At 45.4% G+C, this 22,294-nt stretch overlaps 1 protein-coding gene across 1 annotated transcript; it reads right to left on the bottom strand.

Annotated features, from left to right (window-relative positions):
- Nucleotides 1–572: 572 nt before the first annotated feature.
- LOC123348366 (olfactory receptor 10A7-like) lies at nt 573–18,134 on the bottom strand. The gene is made up of 2 exons (XM_044985886.1): nt 18,099–18,134; nt 573–1,268 (listed from the first exon to the last, which is right to left on the bottom strand). The coding sequence occupies exons 1-2, from the start codon at nt 18,132–18,134 to the stop codon at nt 573–575; spliced, it is 732 nt and encodes a 243-aa protein (XP_044841821.1).
- Nucleotides 18,135–22,294: the final 4,160 nt, after the last annotated feature.

Here is a 22,294-nt window from a genome sequence, read left to right as displayed (position 1 = left end):
GTTTAAAAGGGGGACTGGATAAATTCATGGTGGCTGAGTCCATAAATGGCTATTAGCCAGGATGGGAAAGGAATGGTGTCCCTAGCCTCTGTTCGTCAGAGGATGGAGATGGATGGCAGGAAAGAGATCACTTGATCATTGCCTGTTAGGTTCACTCCCTCTGGGGCACCTGGCATTGGCCACTGTCGGTAGACAGATACTGGGCTAGATGGACCTTTGGTCTGACCCGGTATGGCCATTCTTATGTTCTTATGTCCTTATGACAAGCTCTGTTAATCCTGGATTGGCCTCATTAGTCATCGGCGGGTCTACCATCGATAACCGGCTATTATTTTATAGGAAAATCATCCTCAAAGTCCCAGGAATTGATGATGACGGTGTATGGAATTTCCTAACTCAAAACATGTATTATAAAATAAAGATCTGGCATTCACTGATCTTACCATTTCAGATCATTGCAGGTCCTAAAATATGACAGCAGCACATTCCCAAAGACCTAGCCAGCACTAGTGACCACACAGGATCTATCTCAATAAAACAATGAATCAGCTGTGCATCTCACCACTTTTTCTTTATACAGTGTCCTTCACCTCTGTGTTTCTCAGGCCGTATATGAAGGGATTGGCCATAGGAGTCAGAACTGTGTAGAAGACAGAGAACACTTTGTTCAGGGCTCTCAGTGAGTTTGTTTTTGGTAGCATGTAGAGAATCATTATGGCCCCATAGAAAATTGTCACTACAGTGAGGTGAGAGGAGCAGGTGGAAAAGGCTTTCTGCCTCCCGGTGGTGGAAGGGATTCTCAGGATGGTGATGATGATACATACGTAGGATGCCACGGTTAATACAAATGGGGGCAGAGTAAATACAGCAGCCAGGAAGGTAATGACAAGATCTATCTGGTTGGTGTCACTACAGTAAAGATTAAGTATTTCTGTGGATTCACAGTAGAAATGATCAATTTCATTGGGGCCACAGAAAATTAATTGTAACATAAGAACTATTACTATGGTCATGGCCAGAAATCCATTTATCCAAGACCCTGCTGCTAGCTGCAGGCAGAACCTGCCGTTCATGAGGGCTGCATAACGCAGAGGTTTGCATATCGCCAAGAACCGATCATAAGACATCACCGCTAGCAGATAGCATTCTGCACCTGCAAAGAAACCAATAAAATAACATTGTGTTAAACAATCACAGATGGAAATGGTCTTGTCCCCGGTCAGAAGACTGGCCAGAACTCTGGGCAGGATGGTCGAGGTGTAGCAGGTCTCCAAGAAGGACAAGTTCCCCAGGAAGAAGTACATGGGGGTGTGAAGGTTTCGCTCAGTGATAGCTAGCACAATGATGAGGACGTTCCCAGACACAGTCACAATGTAGATCAGTAGAAACAGTAGGAAGAGGAAGATTTCCAGCTCAAGGATATCCCCAAATCCTAGGAGGATGAATTCTGTGATGGACGTTTGATTTCCCCAATCTGTGTTTGCCATGGGGTGTATCTAGGAAGAATAAAACTCATAGAAGAGAAAAAATACCAGTATTTGGTTTTGTAATCTCATCTCTTCTCATGACAAAATCATCCAAATGTGAGCTAATATTACTGAGAATAACCTGATATTTTTGTATAATCCATAATAATTAACCTACACATCTAGTCTTGGAGGCCAGGCTAGAGGATGTAATGGTTCTTTGTGGCCTTCCAATCTATAAATCTATAAATGTTCCTCTACAGAACTTTCGCACAATTGCACAATTCCAGAATATCAAAAATTCCCAACAGATATAATCACATATACCACCCGTAGGAAATATTAATAAGTGTTGAAAACCTTTTTCATTATGTAAGTTATGTAACCTAATGAGGAGGGCTTTAAACTAGGTTCATTGGGGGAAGGAGACCAAAGCCCTGAGGTAAGTGGGGAAGTGGGATACCAGGAGGAAGCATGAGCAGGAGACCACAAGAGGGGAGGACTCCTGCCTCATATTGAGGAGGCAGAATGTAGCAGGGTGGTTACCCGTTCCTTCACTGAGGGGTTTAAAAAGTGGCCTGGGAGGGCTTGAAAGCTGCAGCTCTAAAAGCTGGGCTGATTGGGGAAGTGGCTGTAGCTGGGCCACACCCTAATCAGGCCACAGCTGGCCTGTATAAAAAGGCCAGGGAAGCCAGGAGCAAACAGTCTCCCTCTGCCTGTAGATGGAGAAGGGCCTGGCTGTAGGGAGCTAGACACAAGGTACCTGAGTGAAGCAGGGCTGGGGAAAGGCTGAGGAGCTAGAGAGCTCTAGCCTGGAAAGCCCCAGGCTGCGGCCTAGTGGAAGGCCAAGAGGTACTGGGGGTTGCAGAGGGCAGCCCAGGGGTAGGCTAAGGCAGCAGGTTCAAACCCACCCTTGCCAGTGATGAGTAGGCTGACACTGCAGTCTGCCCCTGGGTGTGGGGCTTGATGAAGACTGGCAGTAGCCTGAGATGGAGGCAAGGTGGGGATAGTGGGTGGGGGTTCCCCTGGGAGGGGGAGACCCAGTTAAAGCGGCACCAGGGTCCTGGGAGGGACACGGGGGCCAGTATCCGGAAGGCGGAGCACTGGCCTGCAGAGGGTGCTCTGGGCTGGACTGAGCTAATTCCCAGGATAACCAGCAGGAGGTGCCTCAGAGGTGAGTCCGCACCTCTACACAGAATAAGCAGCTAGTTATCTTCAGTGCCTATACACAAATGCAAGAAGCCTGGGAAACAAGCAGGGAGAACTGGAAGTCCTGTCACAGTCACGGAATTATGATGTGACTGGAATAACAGAGACTTGGTGGGATAACTCACATGACTGGAGTACTGTCATGGATGGATATAAACTGTTCAGGAGGGACAGGCAGGGCAGAAAAGGTGGGGGAGTTGCATTGTATGTAAGAGAGCAGTATGACTGCTCAGAGCTCCAGTATGAAACTGCAGAAAAACCTGAGAGTCTCTGGATTAAGTTTAGAAGTGTGAGCAACAAGGGTGAGGTCGTGGTGGGAGTCTGCTATAGACCACCAGACCAGGGGATGAGGTGGATGAGGCAACTAGCAGAAGTTACTAGATCGCAGGGCCTGGTTCTCATGGGGGACTTCAATCACCCTGATATCTGCTGGGAGAGCAATACAGCAGTGCACAGACAATCCAGGAAGTTTTTGCAAAGCGTAGAGGAAAATGTCCTGGTGCAAGTGCTGGAGAAACCAACTAGGGGCAGAGCTCTTCTTGACCTGCTGCTCACAAACCGGGAAGAATTAGTAGGGGAAGAAAAAGTGAATGGGAACCTGGGAGGCAGTGACCATGAGATGGTCGAGTTCAGGATCCTGACACAAGGAAGAAAGGAAAGCAGCAGAATACAGACCCTGGACTTCAGAAACGCAGACTTTGACTCCATCAGGGAACTAATAGGCAGGATCCACTGGGAGAATAACATGAGGGGGAAAGGAGTCCAGGCGAGCTGGCTCCATTTTAAAGAACCCTTATTGAGGTTGCAGGAACAAACCATCCCAATGTGTAGAAAGAATAGTAAATATGGCAGGCAACCAGCTTGGCTTAACAATGAAATCCTTGCTGATCTTAAACACAAAAAAAGAAGCTTACAAGAAGTGGAAGCTTGGACAAATGACCAGGGAGGAGTATAAAAATATTGCTCAGGCATGCAGGAGTGAAATCAGGAAGGCCAAATCACACTTGGAGTTGCAGCTAGCAAGAGATGTTAAGAGTAACAAGAAGGGTTTCTTCAGATATGTTAGCAACAAGAAGAAAGTCAAGGAAAGTGTGGGCCCCTTACTGAATGAGGGAGGCAACCTAATGACAGAGGATGTGGAAAAAGCTAATGTACTCAATGATTTTTTGCCTCTGTCTTCATGAACAGGGTCAGCTCCCAGACTACTGCACTGGGCAGCTCAGTATGAGGAGGAGGTAAGCAGCCCTCTGTGGAGAAAGAAGTGGTTCTGAACTATTTAGAAAAGCTGGACAAGCACAAGTCCATGGGGCCAGAAGCACTGCATCGAGGATTCTAAAGGAGTTGGCAGATGTGATTGCAGAGCCATTGGCCATTATCTTTGAAAACTCATGGCAATAGCGGGAGGTCCCGGATGACTGGAAAAAGGCTAATGTAGTGCCCATCTTTAAAAAAGCGAAGAAGGAGGATCCGGGGAACTACAGGCCAGTCAGCCTCACCTCAGTCCCTGGAAAAATCATGGAGCAGGTCCTCAAGGAAACACTTTTGAAGCACTTCGAGGAGAGGAAAGTGATCAGGAACAGTCAGCATGGATTCACCAAGGGCAAGTCATGCCTGACTAACCTAACTGCCTTCTATGAGGAGATAACTTCGATGGGTCTGTGGATGAGGGGAAATTCCTTGTGTTATTCCTTGACTTTAGCAAAGCTTTTGATACGGTCTCCCACAGTATTCTTGCCAGCAAGTTAAAGAAGTATGGGCTGAATGAATGGACTATAAAGTGGACAGAAAGCTGGCTAGATCATCAGACTCAATGGGTACTGATCAATGTCTCCATGTCTAGTTGGCAGCTGGTATCAAGCAGAGTGCCCCAAGGGTTGGTCCTGGGGCTGGTTTTGTTCAATATCTTCATTAATGATTTGGAGGATGGTATGGACTGCACCCTCAGCAAGTTTGCAGATGACACTAAACTTGGAGGAGAGGTAGATACACTGGAGGGTAGGGATAGGATACAGAGGGACCTGGACAAATTAGAGGATTGGGCCAAAAGAAATCTGATGGGGTTCAACAAGGACAAGTGCAGAGTCCTGCACTTAGGACAGAAGAATCCCATGCACTGCTACAGACTAGGGACCGAATGGCTAGGCACCAGTTCTGCAGAAAAGGACCTAGGGGTTACAGTGGATGTGAAGCTGGATATGAGTCAACAGTGCGCCCATGTTACCTAGAAGACTAATGGCATTTTGGGCAATATAAGTAGGGGCATTGCCAGCAGATTGAGGAACGTGATCACTCCCCTCTATTCGGCATTGGTGAGGCCTCATCTGGAGTACTGTGTCCAGTTTTGGGCCCCACACTACAAGAAGGATGTGGATAAATTGGAGAGAGTCCAGCGGAGGGAAACAAAAATGATTAGGGGGCTAGAGTACATGACTTATGAGGAGAGGCTGTGGGAACTGGGACTGTTAATCTGCAGAAGAGAAGAATGAGGGGGTGATTTGATAGCTGCTTTCAACTACCTGAAAGGGGGTTCCAAAGAGGATGGATCTAGATTGTTCTCAGTGGTGGCAGATGACAGAACAAGCAGTCTCATGTTGCAGTGTGGATGGTCTAGCTTGGATATTAGGAAACACTATTTCACTAGGAGGGTGGTGAAGCACTGGAATAGGTTACCTAGGGACCTTCTTTAGAAGTTTTTAAGGCCAGTCTTGACAAAGCCCTTGCTGGGATGATTTAGTTGGAGATAGGTCCTGCTTTGAGCAGTGGGTTGGACTAGATGACCTCCTGAGGTCCCTTCCAAACCTGATATTCTATGATTCTATGATTCTAAGTTGTGGAAGCTGGAAAGGTTATTAAAATTGTGCTGAGTATTCACTGTCAGTAACATGAAGATGTAGACTATGTAAGCTGAGACTTTCATAGCACTCTAAAAGAGTTAGGTACCCAAATCCTTTCTGATGAGTTGGCTCCTAAATCCATTAAGGCAATTTGTAAATTTCAAACTATATTGCTAAGAAAATTAATAACTTTTATTTCACAGCGACTTAGGAAGGCTTCTTCAAAAAAACAAGTGTGATTGATTGGTCCACAGAAATGTAACCAGCAGAGGGAAGGAGGGTTAAAACAATAATATTCTATATGCACAGGGCCAGCTCCAGACACCGGCCCAGCAAGCAGGTGCTTGGGGTGGCCAACGGAGAGGGGTGGCACGTCCAGCTCTTCAGGAGCAATTCGGTGGCAGGTCCCTCACTCCCTCTCGGAGAGAAGGACCAGCCGCCGAAGACTGAAGTGGCAGCGGTAGAGCCGTGATCGTGGCTTTTGTTTTGTTTTGTTTTTTGCTGCTTGGGGCATCAAAAACCCTGGAGCTGGCCCCGTATGTGCATAATGTCTTACCTAAAAATAACCTTTCATTGTACGCAGTGTAGAAGAAAGCCATATCCCAGGATATTGGAGAGACAAAGTGGGTGAGGTGATATGTTTTATTGGACCAGCTTCTGTTGGTGAGAGAGACCAGCTTTCGATCCACACTGAGGTCTATTACCTCACCCACCTTGTCTCTCTAATCACCCTTCATTGCCAGTTCATGCAGGTTCCACTTAACCCAGGCACCACCCAAGTCCAGTCAGATGGTTTTTCCACACAGCCATGATCTTTCGGACAGTCTGATACCCCAGTTAGAATCTCTCCCTTTTTATTCATAGATTCGAAGGCCAGAAAGGCCCATGTGGTCATCCAGTGTGAACCTCTGTGTAACATAGACCATGAGACTTCCCTGAATTAATTCTTGTTTGAACTACAGCACACCCTTTGGAAAAACCATCCAACCTTGATTTAAAAATTGTCAAGGATGGAGAATCCACCACAACCCTCTGATAAATTGTTCCAATGATTAATTACCTTCATTGGTCAATATTTGTGTCTCATTTCCAGACCCTGACTGGGTTCATTCATTTCTCCAGAGGAAGTCAGAGGGATTTTCCTCATATTGGTTTCCTGGAATTTTCCCTTTGAGCAACAGGCTATAGTATTCTGTCTATTGCTACTGGTTTAGAGTTTTTACCCTTAGTTACCTTTTAGCAATCACAGAAGGAGAAGCTTCAATTGCTAATGCTCCACTGCTAAAGCACTTTGATATCCCTGTTTGGCTGCTGATATATAAATGCAAAGTAACAGCAGTTTGGGAGTGAATGCCTACCTCTATCCACAGGACAGCTCAAGCTTGAGTTGATGAACTCCTGTTTCTCAGTGTTTGGGGGACAGGACTCAGGTTCCACTGAGGTTCTTGTCTTTCATCATTCTACAGAAATTGGATCTTCTCAGTAAAGAGACCGGCATCTACTGCTGAGGTCTTTATGCTTTTTAGTATCGTCCCACTTCAGCCATTCTCCCACTTGGTTAATTTTGCTTCTCCAAAGCTTTGGGGCTAACAATGCCCAATGGGGCTTGCATAATAGGATTTGCAGACAATGCTCCTTGTATAATTACATCTTATTTTAAGTCTAATGAGCCTATGGGGAAAATATTTTAGATGATTAAACGCCAGCTTACATTTTTTGGAAGAAACCTGTCCCAGGAGATGGGCTATTATAATGTACTTGCACTGCCCCTTTAGTAAAAGTCCATAGATGTTGCCATCCAGTGGGCATTTCAGAGAATTCTATCCCATATTTCATTCTTGCACTATGCTGCCAACTAGTGAACACTTTATAACATCACTGCCTTTTTTCCGATCATTTATTGACTACTGAAATCCATTGGTCGCTATTTACTATTTCTGGCCTCTCATTTCTGCCACACTCAGCCACCATCTAGAGTTGATTTCACAGCACGACAGCCTATTACTCTCTTTTAACCGTCTGCTCTCCTCAAGTGGATTCTTCTTCTTCTAGCTTAATTAGTTAGCATCGAGGTCCTTTTCTCTTCAGGGCCTTTTCCTCACCACTCATACACTGTTCTACAGCTTCACCTCCCTTTCCACTTCCCTCCATTTCTCATCAGGCAACATAACTCCTCCTGTCTTACACTTCCATTTCAAGAACAGGAGTACTTGTGGCACCTTAGAGACTAACACATTTATTTCAGCATGAGCTTTCGTGAGCTACAGCTCACTTCTTCGGATGCTGTAGCTCACGAAAGCTCATGCTGAAATAAATGTGTTAGTCTCTAAGGTGCCACAAGTACTCCTGTTCTTTTTGCGGATACAGACTAACACGGCTGCTACTCTGAAACTTCCATTTCAGTCGCTATCCACTGGGCAGCACCCTCACACCTATCCCATTCCTCTGCCATCTAGTGGCCCTAGACAGCATAATCACATCTTTCCTCACTTCTTACCTACTGCCAGGTGTGCGCTGTTATAAAGTATAGCCACTGGGAACGAAATCACACACAACAGCGTGATTGCAACATTGGTGGCAACAACAGCGGCTACAACAAGAGCAGCAGCTCTCAGACTTTTAGCCAGGATTTCCCATCAGTCCAGTGCATTCCTTATGGTGAGGGGTCTGTGTTAGTGATGGTAATATAGTATTTAGGCCTGTCTGTGAGCCTGAGATATAATTTGGGGTTTTGTTTGCCCATTTGACTTTTGATATTTTTATATCCTTACTAACATATGTGAACAAAGAACAAGACACTGTGTGTTGCTTCTGACTAGCCCAATGGGGGGTTTTAGAATAATGAGAAAAGATAAGAAATAGAAAAGTGCTGTTGGATATGGTGGGAGTTTGATATACAAATGTAAAACTCCTTTCCCAAGTCAAGGTCAAACAACTAGTGGGGAGGAGATAGTGGTGGGGGGGTAATAAGAAACACTCAAATCCAAAGAAAAGGTGGCTTTGGCCAGTACGAACCTTGCTCCTTACCCCTCTCATGGGATACAAAAGAGGTGGCACCGAAGCCCCCAGACTCACGACCCTCCAAAACAGAACATGACCATAAGTTTTAAGGGGTGGGACCAGGGGCGTGAAATACAGATACAATGAAGCCTGCTAAAAGGAGGGGGGAGGGGGAAGGAAAAGCTCTATGGTTACAGGGCTATGGTTATACAGGCTTGTTAACCCCAATAAACATTTCACTGCCTGAACTTTGGACTCTGGGCTTCTGCTCTCTTTCTGTGTGATAAGAACCAAGGGAGGGCAGAGGAGCCCTAACCGTCTGTTTCCAGTCAAAATGCATAGGTTGAACCTCAGAGGGGTCAAATGAATTCCAGTGCCCTACTCCCATTTCCAAGGGATTTGGGTGCCTAACTCCACTAGGCACCTTGGGAAATCCCTTCTGAAGTGTTGAGGCTTCACAATTCTCACCAGTGCCCAGCTCCCTTGGGTCTGGCCAAGCCCTGACATGTTCCCAGTGACTGAGTCAGCACTGCTGTGTTTGGCATCACAGGAGTTCTGCCTGTCGGTAGGTGGTAGCCACTTCCTATGGCCATAAGTTGCCTCATGCCCTGAGGAGGGGGACCTGTGTGGAGCGGAGCTGTCTGAGGTACCTGGACCTGGCTGGACACCATGCCTGAGAACTAGCCTCTTCGGGACATGCCCCTGTTGCAGTCAGTTTCAGGAACACTCCTTGTTGCAGCTCCCTGCCTTTGAACTGCTCTGTGAGCTGGCAGCAGCCGAGCAGCTTCTGCCCTGCAGTGCCACATGCTGAGACCCTTCTCAGAGACCGTTTGACAGGCCCGGACCCACGACCAGCCTTGGTTCTACATGTGTGCGTCTCCTAGTGCCCTGGAACACCCCAGCTGGGTCAGGACTGTCCCCATTGACCCGGGCTTTTAATCTGCTTCTCTGTGGTTGCCCAAACTCCCTGCACCCAGGGGCCCGGTAAGCCCGGTGCTGTTGCTTTGCTGGAGGTGGAGGAGGCTTGGCCCACATAAGAGCCAAGAAGCTGTTCCTGGTGAAGAGCCCAGAGATCACTGCTGTTTGCCTCCAGGCTATGAGAGAGCAATAGAGTCGCTGGTTTGCAGGGGCGATATGGTGGCACCATTTCAGGGGTGGCAGGTTTCCAGGCTTACGTCCCCATATGCTGCACCAGAGATTGGTATTATTATTATTATTATTCAAACATTTATCTGGATCAAAAACAATTTATGGTAGTAAAAAAACTGGTGGAAATTTTCTTTCCACTCGACATAGTTAAAAACTCCATGATGGAACGTAGTGATGGCCACCTCCCCTCCTTCCAGGAACGGCTAACAGGGGAGTATTTGAGGGAGTTCTCCAGGTAAAGGAGGAGCGATTCATGATCCTTGGGGTAAGTGTGTTGTTTGTTGGTGTTTGTTGTGTGCTTGCTGCTTGACTGAAATACACTGTGTGGTCTGGTTGTTTGGGGGCTGTGTGCTGACCGTGTGTGTGCTGAGCCTAGCAGCCTTCTAGGCAAGGCTGAGAACTTCTTAATGAGGCTTTGACCCATTAACCAGGGGGCAGGGCTACTCGGGAAGACTGGGGCTTTACAAAGCCTGCTCTTAAGTGACTAGAGGAGCTAGCAAACAGGAGCGGCTGTCGGGGGAGTTTTGCGAGGGAATTTAGAGGAGGAGTGTGAGGGCTGGATACACTTACCATTCTTTAAACTGAAAGCCCAAAACATCCCCTGATAAAGAACAAACCAAAGGAATGAGTTGCAGGAGTAAAAGGAGAACGCAGGCAGAAGACCAGCAATAGAGTTGGGGCTACCCAGTTGATTGCATCCGATGCAGCATGTATGATTACCTGCCCTATCGGTGGGTGGTGAATGTGTGCATTTGGTGCAAGGAGCTCCTGGCCCTCAGAGACCATGTTATGGGCTTTGGAGACCAGATTGGCTGAACTGGAGGAGCTAAGGGAGACAGAGAGGTACATAGATGAGACTTTCTGGGACACAGTAGAACAGTCCCATGCCCGGTCTGACGGCCTCTCTACTGTTGAGAAGGTTGAAAGTCTCAGGGAAGGAGAACATCCAATTTGAGCAGATAGAAATGATCCCATAGTTGGAATTCTCCTTCCAGGTGATGTTGTAGTATCCTCTCACACTCAGGATACCTCTCTAGGGGAGGGAACTCCAGTTATTAGGAAGAGACAGATAGCTGGGTTTGCGATGACTGGGAGAACCACGTGGTGATGTGCGTGCTTGGTGAGAAGGTTGTGGATTTCTCAAGACATCTAGATAGATTCATGTGTAGTGCTAGGGAGGAGCAGGTGATCATGGTACATTTAGGTACCAATGGCACGGGGAAGGATAGGAGAGAGGTCCTGGAGGCCAAATTTTGGCTGTTAGGTAAAAAATTAAAGTCCAGGATCTCCATGGTAGCATTCTCTGAAATGCTTCCAGTTCCACGCACAGGGCCAGTTAGACAGAAGTGCAGGATTTCAATGCATGGATGAGACGATAGAGAGGAGGGGTTAAGATTCATTAGGAATTAGGAAAACTTTGGGGAAAGGGGGAGCCTATACAGGAAGGATGGGCTCCACTTAAACCAAAATGGAACCATATTGCTGGCACTTAAAATTAAAAAGGTCATAGAACAGTTTTTAAACTAAGGGCTAGGGAAAAGCCGACAGATGCAGAGGAGCACGTGGTTCAGGCAGAGACATCCTTTAGGCAGGATTTATTAATAGAGATTCTCTATGTGCTAATAAGGAGGAAAATATGGGTAGGAACTGATGAGAAATAGTCACATGAAAAAGAGGCCCATTCAATTACATCAGGTAATGGCAGACAGTTAAAACGTGACAAGTTTTTAAAGTGCTTATATACAAATGCTAGTAGTGCTGTAGAGGTGGAGGTGCTGTAGTCATCATGAACAGGTCGGATTATGAACAGGAGGCTGCCAGGCTACTCTCCAACACCACATTCTACAGGCCACTATCCTCTGATCCCACGGAAGGGTACGAAAAGAAACTACACCATCTGCTCAAAAAACTCCCTGCTACAGCACGGGAATAAATCTACACAGACAAACCCCTAGAACCCTGACCAGGGGTATTCTACCTGCTACCCAAGATCCATAAACCTTGAAATCCTGGATGCCCCATTATCTCAGGCACTGGCACACTTACAGCAGGATTATCTGGCTATTTGGACTCTCTACTCAGACCCTACACTACTAGCACTCCTAGCTATCTTCGACACACCACTGACTTCCTAAGGAAACTACTGTGCATTTGTGATCTTCCTGAAAACACCATCCTGGCCACCATGGATGTAGAAGCTCTTTACACCAATATTCCACATGAGGATGGACTATTAATGTCAGGAACAGTATCCCTGATGAGGCCACGGCACGCCTGGTGGCTGAGCTTTGTGACTTTGTCCTCACCCACAACCATTTCAGATTGGAGACAACTTATACCTTCAAGTCAGCGACACTGCTATGGGTACCCGCATGGTCCCATAGTATGCCAACATTTTTATGGCTGACTTAGAACAACGCTTCCTCAGCTCTCGTCCCCTAGCGCCCCCTCCTCTACTTACACTACACTGATGTCATCTTCATCATCTGGACCCACAGAAAAGAGGCCCTTGAAGAATTCCACCTGGATTTCAACAATTTCCACCACACCATCAACCTCAGCCTGGGCCAGACACACAAGAGATCTACTTCCTGGACTCTACAGTGAAAATAAGTGATGATCACTACGGCAGGGCGACGACTCACCTGCGCGGCGCCTCCTGCTGGTCGTCTTGGAAATTAGCTCTTTCCAGCCCAGAGCGCCCTCTGCAGGCCGGTGTCTCACCTGCTGATGGCCCCGTGTCCCTCCCAGATCCCGGTGCCCTTTGCCCGGTGCCCTCTGCCCAGCACAGTACCCCCTCGCTCTGGATCTCCCCTTCCAGGGGAACCCCCAACCTTCTAAACCCACCTTGCCTCAGTGGCTACTGCCAGTCATCACCTAGCCCCACTCCCTGGGGCCAACTGCAGTCTATAAACCACTCATCATCAGCAAGGGGGATAGGACTCGCTGCCTTTGCCTACCTCTGGGATGCCTCTCTGCAGCCCCAGTACAAATGTGGCCCTTCTGGCAAGGCCTGCAGCCTGGGGTATTTCCTGGCTGGAGCTCCCCAGCTCCCTCTGCCCTTCCCCAGCCCTGTTCCACCTCAGGGACCCTGCTCAGCTCCCAGGCAGCCAGGCCCTTCTCTCTCAAGAAGCTAGAGAAAGAGTGTCTCCCAGTCTCTGGCCCTCAGCCCTCTTATAGGGCCAGCCATGGCTTGATTGGGGCAGGGCCCCACCTGTGGCTGCTTTCCCCCAATCAGCCCAGCTTTCCGCCCGCCCCAGCCCTCTCCCAGGGCTGTTTTAAGCCCTTCAGGACATGAGCAGGGTGATCACCCAGCTACAGTCACATAAACACCACCCTATACCAGAATCCTACTGACTGCTATACTTACCTACATGCCTCCAGCTTCCATCCAGGACACATCATATGATCCATTGTCTACAGCCAAGCCCTAAAATACAACCACATTTGCTCCAATCCCTCAGACAGAAACAAACACCTACAAGATCTCTCTCGAGCATTCTTAAATCTACAATACCCACCTGGGGAAGTGAGGAAACAGACTGACAGAACAAGATGGGTACCCAGAAGTCCCCTACTACAGGACAGGCCCAACAAGCAAAATAACAGAACACCACTGACCATCACGAACAGCCCCCAACTAAAACCTCTCCAGCGCATCATCAACGATCTACAACCTATCCTGGAAAACGATCCCCCACTCTCACAGGCCTTGGGAGGCAGGCCAGTCCTCGCTTACAGACAGCCCCCCAACCTGAAGCAAATACTCACCAGCAACTACACACCACAGAAACACTAACCCAGGAACAAATCCCTGTAACAAACCCTGTTGCTTTCTCTGTCCCCATATCTACTCTAGTGACACCATCATAGGACCCAACCATACCAGGCACACCATCAGGGGCTCATTCACCTGAACATCTACTAATGGTATATATGCCATCACGTGCCAGCAATGCCCTTCTGCCAGGTACATTAGCAAACCGGACAGTCTCTGTGTAAAAGGATAAATGGAGAAAAATCAGACATCAGGAATGGTAACATACAAAAGCCAGTAGGAGAACACTTCAATCTCCCTGGACACTAAATAACAGATTTTAAAGTAGCCATTCTTCAAGAAAAAAACTTCAAAAACAGACTTCAAAGAGAAACTGCAGAGCTACAATTCATTTGAAAACTTAACACCATCAATTTGGGCTTGAATAGGGACTGAGAGTGGCTGGCTCACTACAAAAGCAATTTTCCCTCTCTTGGTATTGACACCTCCTCATCAATTATTAGGAGTGGACCACATCCACCCTGACTAATTGGCCTTCAACATTGGTTCTCCACTGGTAAGATAACTCCCTTCTCTTCATGTGCCAATATATATTTATGCCTGTATCTGTAATTTTCACTCCATGCATCTGAAGAAGTGGGTTTTTTACCCACAAAAGCTTATGCCCAAATGAATCTGTTAATCTTTAAGGTGCCACCAGACTCCTCATTGTTTTTGTAGATACAGACTAACACAGCTACCCCCTGATACTTTATACAAATGCTAGAAGTCTAAATAATAAGATGGGTGAACTAGAGAGCCTCGTATTAAATGAGGAGATTGATATAATAGGCATCACAGAAACTTGGTGGAATGAGGCTAATCAATGGGACACAGTAATACCAGAGTACAAAATATATCAGAAGGACAGAACATGTGGTGCTGGGCGGGGAGTGGCACTATATGTGAAAGAAAGTATATAATCAAATGAAGTAAATATCTTAAATGAACCAAACTGTATCATAGAATCTCTATGGATAGTAATTCCAGGCTCTAATAATAAAAATATAGCAGTAGGGATATATTGCCGACCACCTGACCAGGATGGTGATAGTGACTGTGGAATGCTTAAGGAGATTAGAGAGGCTTTTAAAATAAAAAACTCAATAATAATGGGGGATTTCAACTATCTGCATATTGACTGGGTACATGTTGCCTCAAGATAGGAAGCAGAGATAAAGTTTCTTGACACCTTAAATGACTGTTTCTTGGAGCAGCTACTCCTGGAACCCACAATATGAAAGGCAATTCTTGATTTAGTCCTAAGTGGAGCACAGGCTGTGGTCCAAGACATCAATATAGCAGAACATTTGGTAATAGTGACTGTCATAGGTCTCACCCCCACTCTGAACTTTATGGTACAGATGTGGGGACCTGCATGGACACTTCTAAGCTTAATTACCAGCTTAGATCTGGTATTGCTGCCACCATCCAGAATTCTCAGTGTCTGGATCACTCCCTTTCCCCTCAAAACCTTCCCCTCCCTGGGTAGCCTTGAGAGACTCCTCCACCAATTCCCTGGTGGACACTGATCCAAATCCCTTGGATCTTAAATCAAGGAGAATGTAACCATCCCCCCTTCTTTCCCCCCACCAATTCCTGGTGAGTCCAGATCCAATCCCCTTGGATCTTAAAACAAGGAAAAATCAATCAGGTTCTTAAAAAGAAGGCTTTTAATTAAAGAAAAGACAGGTAAAAGGAAAAAAACCTCTGGGAGACAGCATACAGCTGACCTCACAGACAACAGATAGGAAACACAGAATGTTCCCCTGGGCAAAAATCTTAATACACACAAGAATACCCAATTTGATAATTCCCTCAATGGCACCAAGACAAGTTACAAAGAAAATAAACATAAACCTATTTATCCCTTTCTAAAACTTACTACTCTGATAAGAGGCTGGTTCCTTGATCTTTTTCACTCCGGCTAAAACTGAAAACTCTAAACAAAGGAAAACTTCCCTCCTTCCTTTTGAAACATCTTGTCCCCCCATTGGTTCCTCTGGTCAGGTGTCAGCTAGGCTAGGTGAACTTCTTAACCCTTTACAGGTAAAAGAGGCATTAGCCCTTAACTATCTGTTTATGACAGTGACCATAATATAATTAATTTAATATCCCTATGATGGGGAAAACACCACAGCAGCCCAACACTGTAGCATTTAATTTCAGAAAGGGGGTGTGACGGGTTGGATCACAGAACCCGCCATGGGAGCTGCCAACTGATGTCCCAAGACTACTTCTGTTCCTGTTTTCCCTGCCAGCTTGGGACCCCAGCACCCTGTCTTGCTGAGCCAGACACGGCCATCTGCTCCAACACAGACCCAAGGTCTGAATTATCTTCCCCAAAGCTGAAGGTTTACCTGAAAACAGCTCACAGAAATGTGCTTGTCTTTAGCACTCAGATGCCCAACTCCCAGTGGGGTCTAAACCCAAATAAATCCGTTCTACCCTGTATAAAGCTTATGCAGGGTAAACTCATAAATTGCTCCCTCTATAACACTGATAGAGAGAGATGCACAGTTGTTTGCTCCCCCAGGTATTAATACAGACTCGGAGTTAATTAATAAGTAAAAAGTGATTTTATGAAATACAGAAAGTAGGATTTAAGTGGTTCCAAGTAGTAACAGACGGAACAAAGTAAGTTACCAAGCAAAATAAAATAAAATGTGCAAATCTATGTCTAATCTAACTAAATACAGATAAGATCCTCACCAGTTCCAGAATGCTGCTTTTACAGACTCCTCCTCCAGCTGGGCTTTGTTCAGGGCCTGACCTGGCTTTTATATCAGTTCCTTGGGCAAGTCTTCCCTCTAAATCTCACCATTTCAGATAACATTGCTTGTGACGATCACGGACTTCATGAGCAGACAATTTATCATACAATTTGTGCCATGACAATTGGTTTTTCCAGCCGTTGTCACTTGCCAAAACCAATTTGCAAGAAATGGCATCTGAACTAAATAAACTACCAGGGAAACATTAGAGCAGTTCTTCCCTTTCCCTCCACAGAAGCCGATCCTTGTCAGAAACCTCGCCGGGTTTTTTGGTTAATTTTAATATAGAATTCGGAAACTTTCTTTTTCCATCACTGGGAAATGTGTTGGGATGCCTCTGTTGCCCTTTTGGAACAGCAGTTTTGATCAGAGTTGCAGGTAGCGCCCTAAGAATCCAAGGTCAAATCCACATCCTTCATTCTCTTGGAATGCAAGATGACTTTCAGCCGTCAACTTGCTTTTTCAATCTCGTTTGTATCGAGTGTTTCCTCCTATGCAAGAACACTAGCTCGGGCTGGTTTTGTACTGAAATCGCACGTTTTAACAGAATCATCACAGGCCTTTTCATCACAGGCTTGCTCTGAACTATGAAGCCCACTACTAGCTGTACTGATTAGCGGTTCTGTCTGATCTTCTTTTGGCCTAACCTCACAACCAAACAAAGTACCACTCCCCTTCCTGCTTTTGAAAAGTCGGGCGTCTTTTTCTTGTTTTTCTCTCCATTTCTGACCTCCAGACCTATGTTTGTTCTCCGTAATGACACTCTGCCACACTGCCAGTCACACCAGCGGGGTGCAGCAGTGCTCTGGCAAACTATTACTGTCCAAATGGGCTATTTTTAACCAACAGTTTTGAGGGGGGAGGGGTAGCAGTTATGATGCGAATTGTGCTATTCTGGGCTTGGGCTATTTTGATGACCCTCACTCCAAAATATATTGTCTGCCTGAGAAGCCTGGCTGGGATGATTTAGTTGGTGCTGGTCCTGCTCTGAGCAGGGGGTGGGACTAGATGACCTCCTGAGGTCCCTTCCAACCCTGAGATTCTATGATTCTAAGTGCTGCACTTCTGCCTTTCACCCACCAGGGTGTGCTGTGCCTGCCTTTTAAATTGCCTGGGCCCCTGGGCAATTGCCTCCCCCTGTCAGCAGGCCTGGCCTGAAATATTTTCAAGGGGGGGTCCCAGCAAAATAAGTGAGAACTCCTGTTATGGAACCACCACCTGAATCCTCTGCAGTGTTGGAGCCTTAGCGTTTCAGATCCACATCCCTGCCTTTGGGGCACCGGGGTCAGTGCTGGGCACAGGTTCCTCTTCCTCCTGAATTTCACCCCTGTAACTTTGATGTTGCTAGAACTATTTCTGAGGCTGCTCGGGTGCAGTTAATGAGACCAAGTCCCCCGGTAGCATCCGGAGTCAGTTTCTACCGTTGCTAACAATGCCCTTTGGAAAATCAGCGAGCAGCAATGTAACCAACACCCTCTGCTCTGCCGCTCTGTATGGTGACTGGCTACAAGTATATAGGCAAGTAGGGAGAGACTCGTGCAAAGTCTGATGTAAGTTCTTCAGCGGAGGATAGTCAAGTGTTTTCCAAAAGCAGGAGAGCCAAAGAATGTCTCTTACAGGGATCATGGACTAAAGGGCCTCACCCCTCTTGCATCTTTGTTCTTGACACAGGTAAATACCCTTTCATTTAGTTCACTGATCTTTTCCCCTGCTAGCTCTAGGGGAAAAAATATGCATATCATTTGACTGTCTCAGAACAGGCTGAACAACCCCGCAGGGCATGGGCAGTAACTTCCCTTGCACATTATCAGCCTCGGTCAATCTTCGGCTGTGTTTGGCAGTTACTTACCCAGCCTGCCATATCTGACTTAGCCTCAGTAGTCATCTTCCGTGGTCCAAGCCTACGAAACCAATGCCCACGAGTCTCTTCGCTCCTGTGCGTAACCCCTTTGAGCTCATGTGAATGGGGTTACCCATGTGTGTCAATGTTACATCTTCTAGTGCAGCCATGACATGCCATGGCAGATCGGTGGGTAAGCCTGGACTAGAGAGGGTCAGGACTTTCTCTGTGGCAAGTTTTTCCATTTGAAAAAGCCAATTTTTCAAAACTGAATTTTTTTGTGCGGAAATTTAGTAGTATTGACTGAGCTTCTGTCTGGAAGCTTTAATAATTGCAGCCTGAAACCAAATTTTGAAACACTGAAACTATTCACAAAATGCAATTCTTCTTTTCCACCCAGTCCGAGTATGGGCAAAGCTGAAAGAAAGAAAGAAAGAAAGAAAGAAAGAAAGAAAGAAAGAAAGAAAGAAAGAAAGAAAGAAAGAAAGAAAGAAAGACCAATATTATCTGTGAAAATAAAACATTAATATTGAGTAGAATCTCTCAGAAATTTTTAACTTGAAAAATTACTTTGGAAGATTGAGAATTTCAAAAGCACTTAAGGGAATTAGGAACATAAGTTGATTTGAAAGTCAGTACTCCTAACTCCCTAACACACTTTTGAAGATTCTCCCAGAAAACCGTTCACTTAGTTATTTATTGTCCAACATTTCATGATTTTTTTCTCACCCATTTTCTGACCAGTTTCATTTATCACTAATATCTTAGGCTGGGATTTTCAATGGCGCCTAGGGGAGTTAGGCACCCAATTCCCATTGACTATCAATGGGAACTGCTGATCACCTCATTCACTTAAAAACTCTTCCCTTAAACTATTTCCAGCCCCAAACCTTTGTTAATGCAGAGTCAAGGTGCCAAGTACAGCCTCACCCTTCCAGAATGTGGCGCTTGGCTGAACTTCAATCTCTGAAAAGCAGGGAACAAAGAATTAAGATACTTGCCACCCCCGCAATGTAACCTTAACTCTGCCCCTTTGGAGTGTGCACTAGCCTCTGGGAATGCATGTATTTAAACTGATGGATGGCTATCAGAGCAGATAACATCCTACCTGATGTTTAGAGGGACAGAGGGAGCAAGTGAAAGAGATGTTTAATTTGGGGCATTTTCAAAACTTACTTTTAAAAGAGACAGGTCTAGTCAGAAAATCAGGTAATCTTGGAAGATTTTCCCTTCAGCTGGAGTAGCACAGTCTCTGATTAAATTCCCTTTTGTGGAGTATCTATTCATTCAAGGCAATGCTCTGGTCAGCCATCTAAATAATTCATTTTATTGTAGGTTATTAAAAAAATAAACTCTAACAAAAGAAATGAATGACTTTCCTCCACAGAAGTAATATCAGGTATATAAATTTTAATTGTGAGTTTGTGCACAGGTGTTTGTTGGGAAGGCCACGTGCGTATTTCACAGTAATTAATCTTTGTGTTGTTGTAATCTGTAAGGGTTTTTAAAGTTCCCTGTGTAAGTGTATGTTCACAAAAATAAGAGTTGCATTTGCAGTGGTGAGTATTTTGACGATCTGTGATTGTGTTATAGGGTCTATGATTGTGTGTTTGCACCAGTGTCTGTGGCTATTTATTAGGGATTTCTTAGGGAGCATGTTCTGTGTTTATGCATTTGCTCCAGTGGGTGTATGTGTGTTTAGTCTCTGGCTCGTTGTACATGTATGTTTTTAATGTTCATCAGTAGCATGTTTGCTTTGTTTCTGTGAGAGTAAAACCACATTTGTGCTTATACCTTTGTGTCTATGAGTATACAACTATGCCTTCCCATTGTGTATTTGTGTGTGCGCACGCAGATGTGTATTTTTGCACTTGTGTCTGAGCTTTTGCAAATATCAGCCAGAATGAACAACAGAGACAGAGAAACAAGAAAACCAGGAAGAGAACTTGAGTGACACGGGACCCAATTCAACACACGGGGCAACTTCATTTTCAGTGAAACTAGTTTCGATTTACACCAGAATAACTGAACCCATCTCATTAAGTTTCAATGGACTGTCATTCTCCTTCTAGTCATAAAACAACAAAAACCAAGTGGTTGTTGATATTTCAGGAGTCAGACTGCTTAGATAAATAATGTTGGTATTGACAGGATTGGACTGGGGGGGTGGATAAAACAAAGATTTGTTTCTCTATGTCCATATTCATTTAAAAAAAACAACAATCTGGAATTGGTGAAAAAGGCAAAAATTTCTCAGGATTTTTTTTTTCAATTTTGTCTTTATTGGCAAATATTTCCCACTTTTGAAAAATATTCACAATTCTATTGTTAGGCAAAAAGATTCTTCTCCCCAAGAATCAGGCAGATACAGACAATACTGAGGGGGAGTTATTCACAGTACCAGGAAGACTGACAAGCAGCTTCAAAAATATGGTGCCACCGTGGCCAGTTATATACATTCTCTTATCAATTCATTTGCATTTATCTGTACATACAGAGAGAGACATTATTATAAAATCAAGAGAGACTTCAGTGGTGATGAAACACTACTGAGTAGCGAATATTGTACAGCAGCTTCACCATCTGCAAGAGGAAGGACATCCACAACAACAGGAGAGGACGAGGTCAGAGGGCGAAGGGTAGAACAGAAACACGCAATGTAATTGTCTGTTTCTGTGCAAGAGTCCGAGGTTGTCGTCAGTGTAGCATTGTCATGGGATGGTGTCAGGTATCTGTCCCTGCCTGCAGGTATATGGGATCTTGGGGAGCAATTACCACACGGGTGGGGTGCCAATTAATTTCTTTATTAAAGGAAAAAGGGAGTGGTGAGAATTTAACAATGAAATACGATGGGATGGGGTGTATAGGGGGTTTACGATAGACAATGATGGTGGGGGGAGGTTTCTTATTGAACAGTGTAGGGAGTTCTAACAGTGGGGTACAGTAAGTGGGGTTTAGCACAATGGGATACAGTACGGTTAATAAGCAACTCAACTTTATATAGGAACAGCTCTAGATACAATATGGAATGTAAAACATACCAAAAGGAAATGCAAAATAAAATAGTAGCTTCTATATAGAATGGTCAACAATCTTAGATAGAATGTATTAAGTGGTTGGTGGCCTTATACACAATGTAACACAATAGTATTAATGCAAATACAAAGTATATCAGAAAGGTGGAAGTAAAATGTGAATCACAGTGCAATAATACAATATGGGTGATAAATTAAGTCTACACTGCATAATTTCACTTGTGAGGCTGTGATAGCAAGAGTGTACCCAAAGGCTGGGTCAAGAAACAGGGGGGGGGGGATGATAGTGGCAACTGATGAGAGATGCAGCTGCAAGCAGCGAGAGACTCTGAAGCCCTGCGAGGTAAGGAGGTAAGGACAACAGAGCAGTGGGGGGGGGGGGGATTTGGGAAGTTCAGAGGGTGATGCAGACACAGGGGAAAGAAGCAGCAAGAACCTTATCTATCCTCTAACTTAATCAAACTTATATAAAATGACAAGCAGCTTCTACAAAGTAACAAAACAGGTACAGAATACAATCAGGCAATGACTTTTTAAATCTGTCTTAACCAATGACTAGGCAAAACAACAGATATCACAATTCTAAGCAAACTACAACAAGCAGCTATATGGAGCAACAAAACAACGAACTATAGCAAGGCAGGTGAGACTTACAAGCTTTATAATCTTAACAAACTATGACTTATTAAACTAAAGAAACAAAACCTATGGTGCACCTTATGCTATGGGGAAGTTACAGAGGGCAGAGTGGTATGTGCCCAGAATACATCTCCCAAGGCAGCCCCCAAGGAAGCCAAGGGAGGTGGCTGCAGCAGTGGATACAGCTGAAAACAGTGAGCCCAAGGCAAAGCCCACAGGAGCAGAGCTTAGCAGCAGCACAAACTTACTTTTAGTGGCAAAGTGCCACGGAGTTTAAGAGAGAGGTTTTTAAAACACAGACCAAGGTTTAGCTTGAGTCTGTGTGCTGGGGAGACAGAGCCAGCAACTAAAATAATAAAACAAAGGTACAGAAAGTTTCACAGAGGGATTCTTACAAGCCCCCAAGGCAGCAGCAGAGGCAGAAGCAGCAAGAACATCAGAAGGCTCGGTACAGTCTAGATAATCAGGAGATCTCTCAGGCAGCAATTCGTTCTTCGTGGGGGGGGTTCAAAAAATGGGGGTATGCTCAAA

The sequence above is a fragment of the Mauremys mutica genome, chromosome 13 (assembly GCF_020497125.1).
Source record: "Mauremys mutica isolate MM-2020 ecotype Southern chromosome 13, ASM2049712v1, whole genome shotgun sequence".
Taxonomy (NCBI): Eukaryota; Metazoa; Chordata; order Testudines; family Geoemydidae; genus Mauremys; species Mauremys mutica.
The sequence above is the reverse complement of the archived record's forward strand: the minus strand, read 5'-3'. Positions and strand labels throughout refer to the sequence as shown.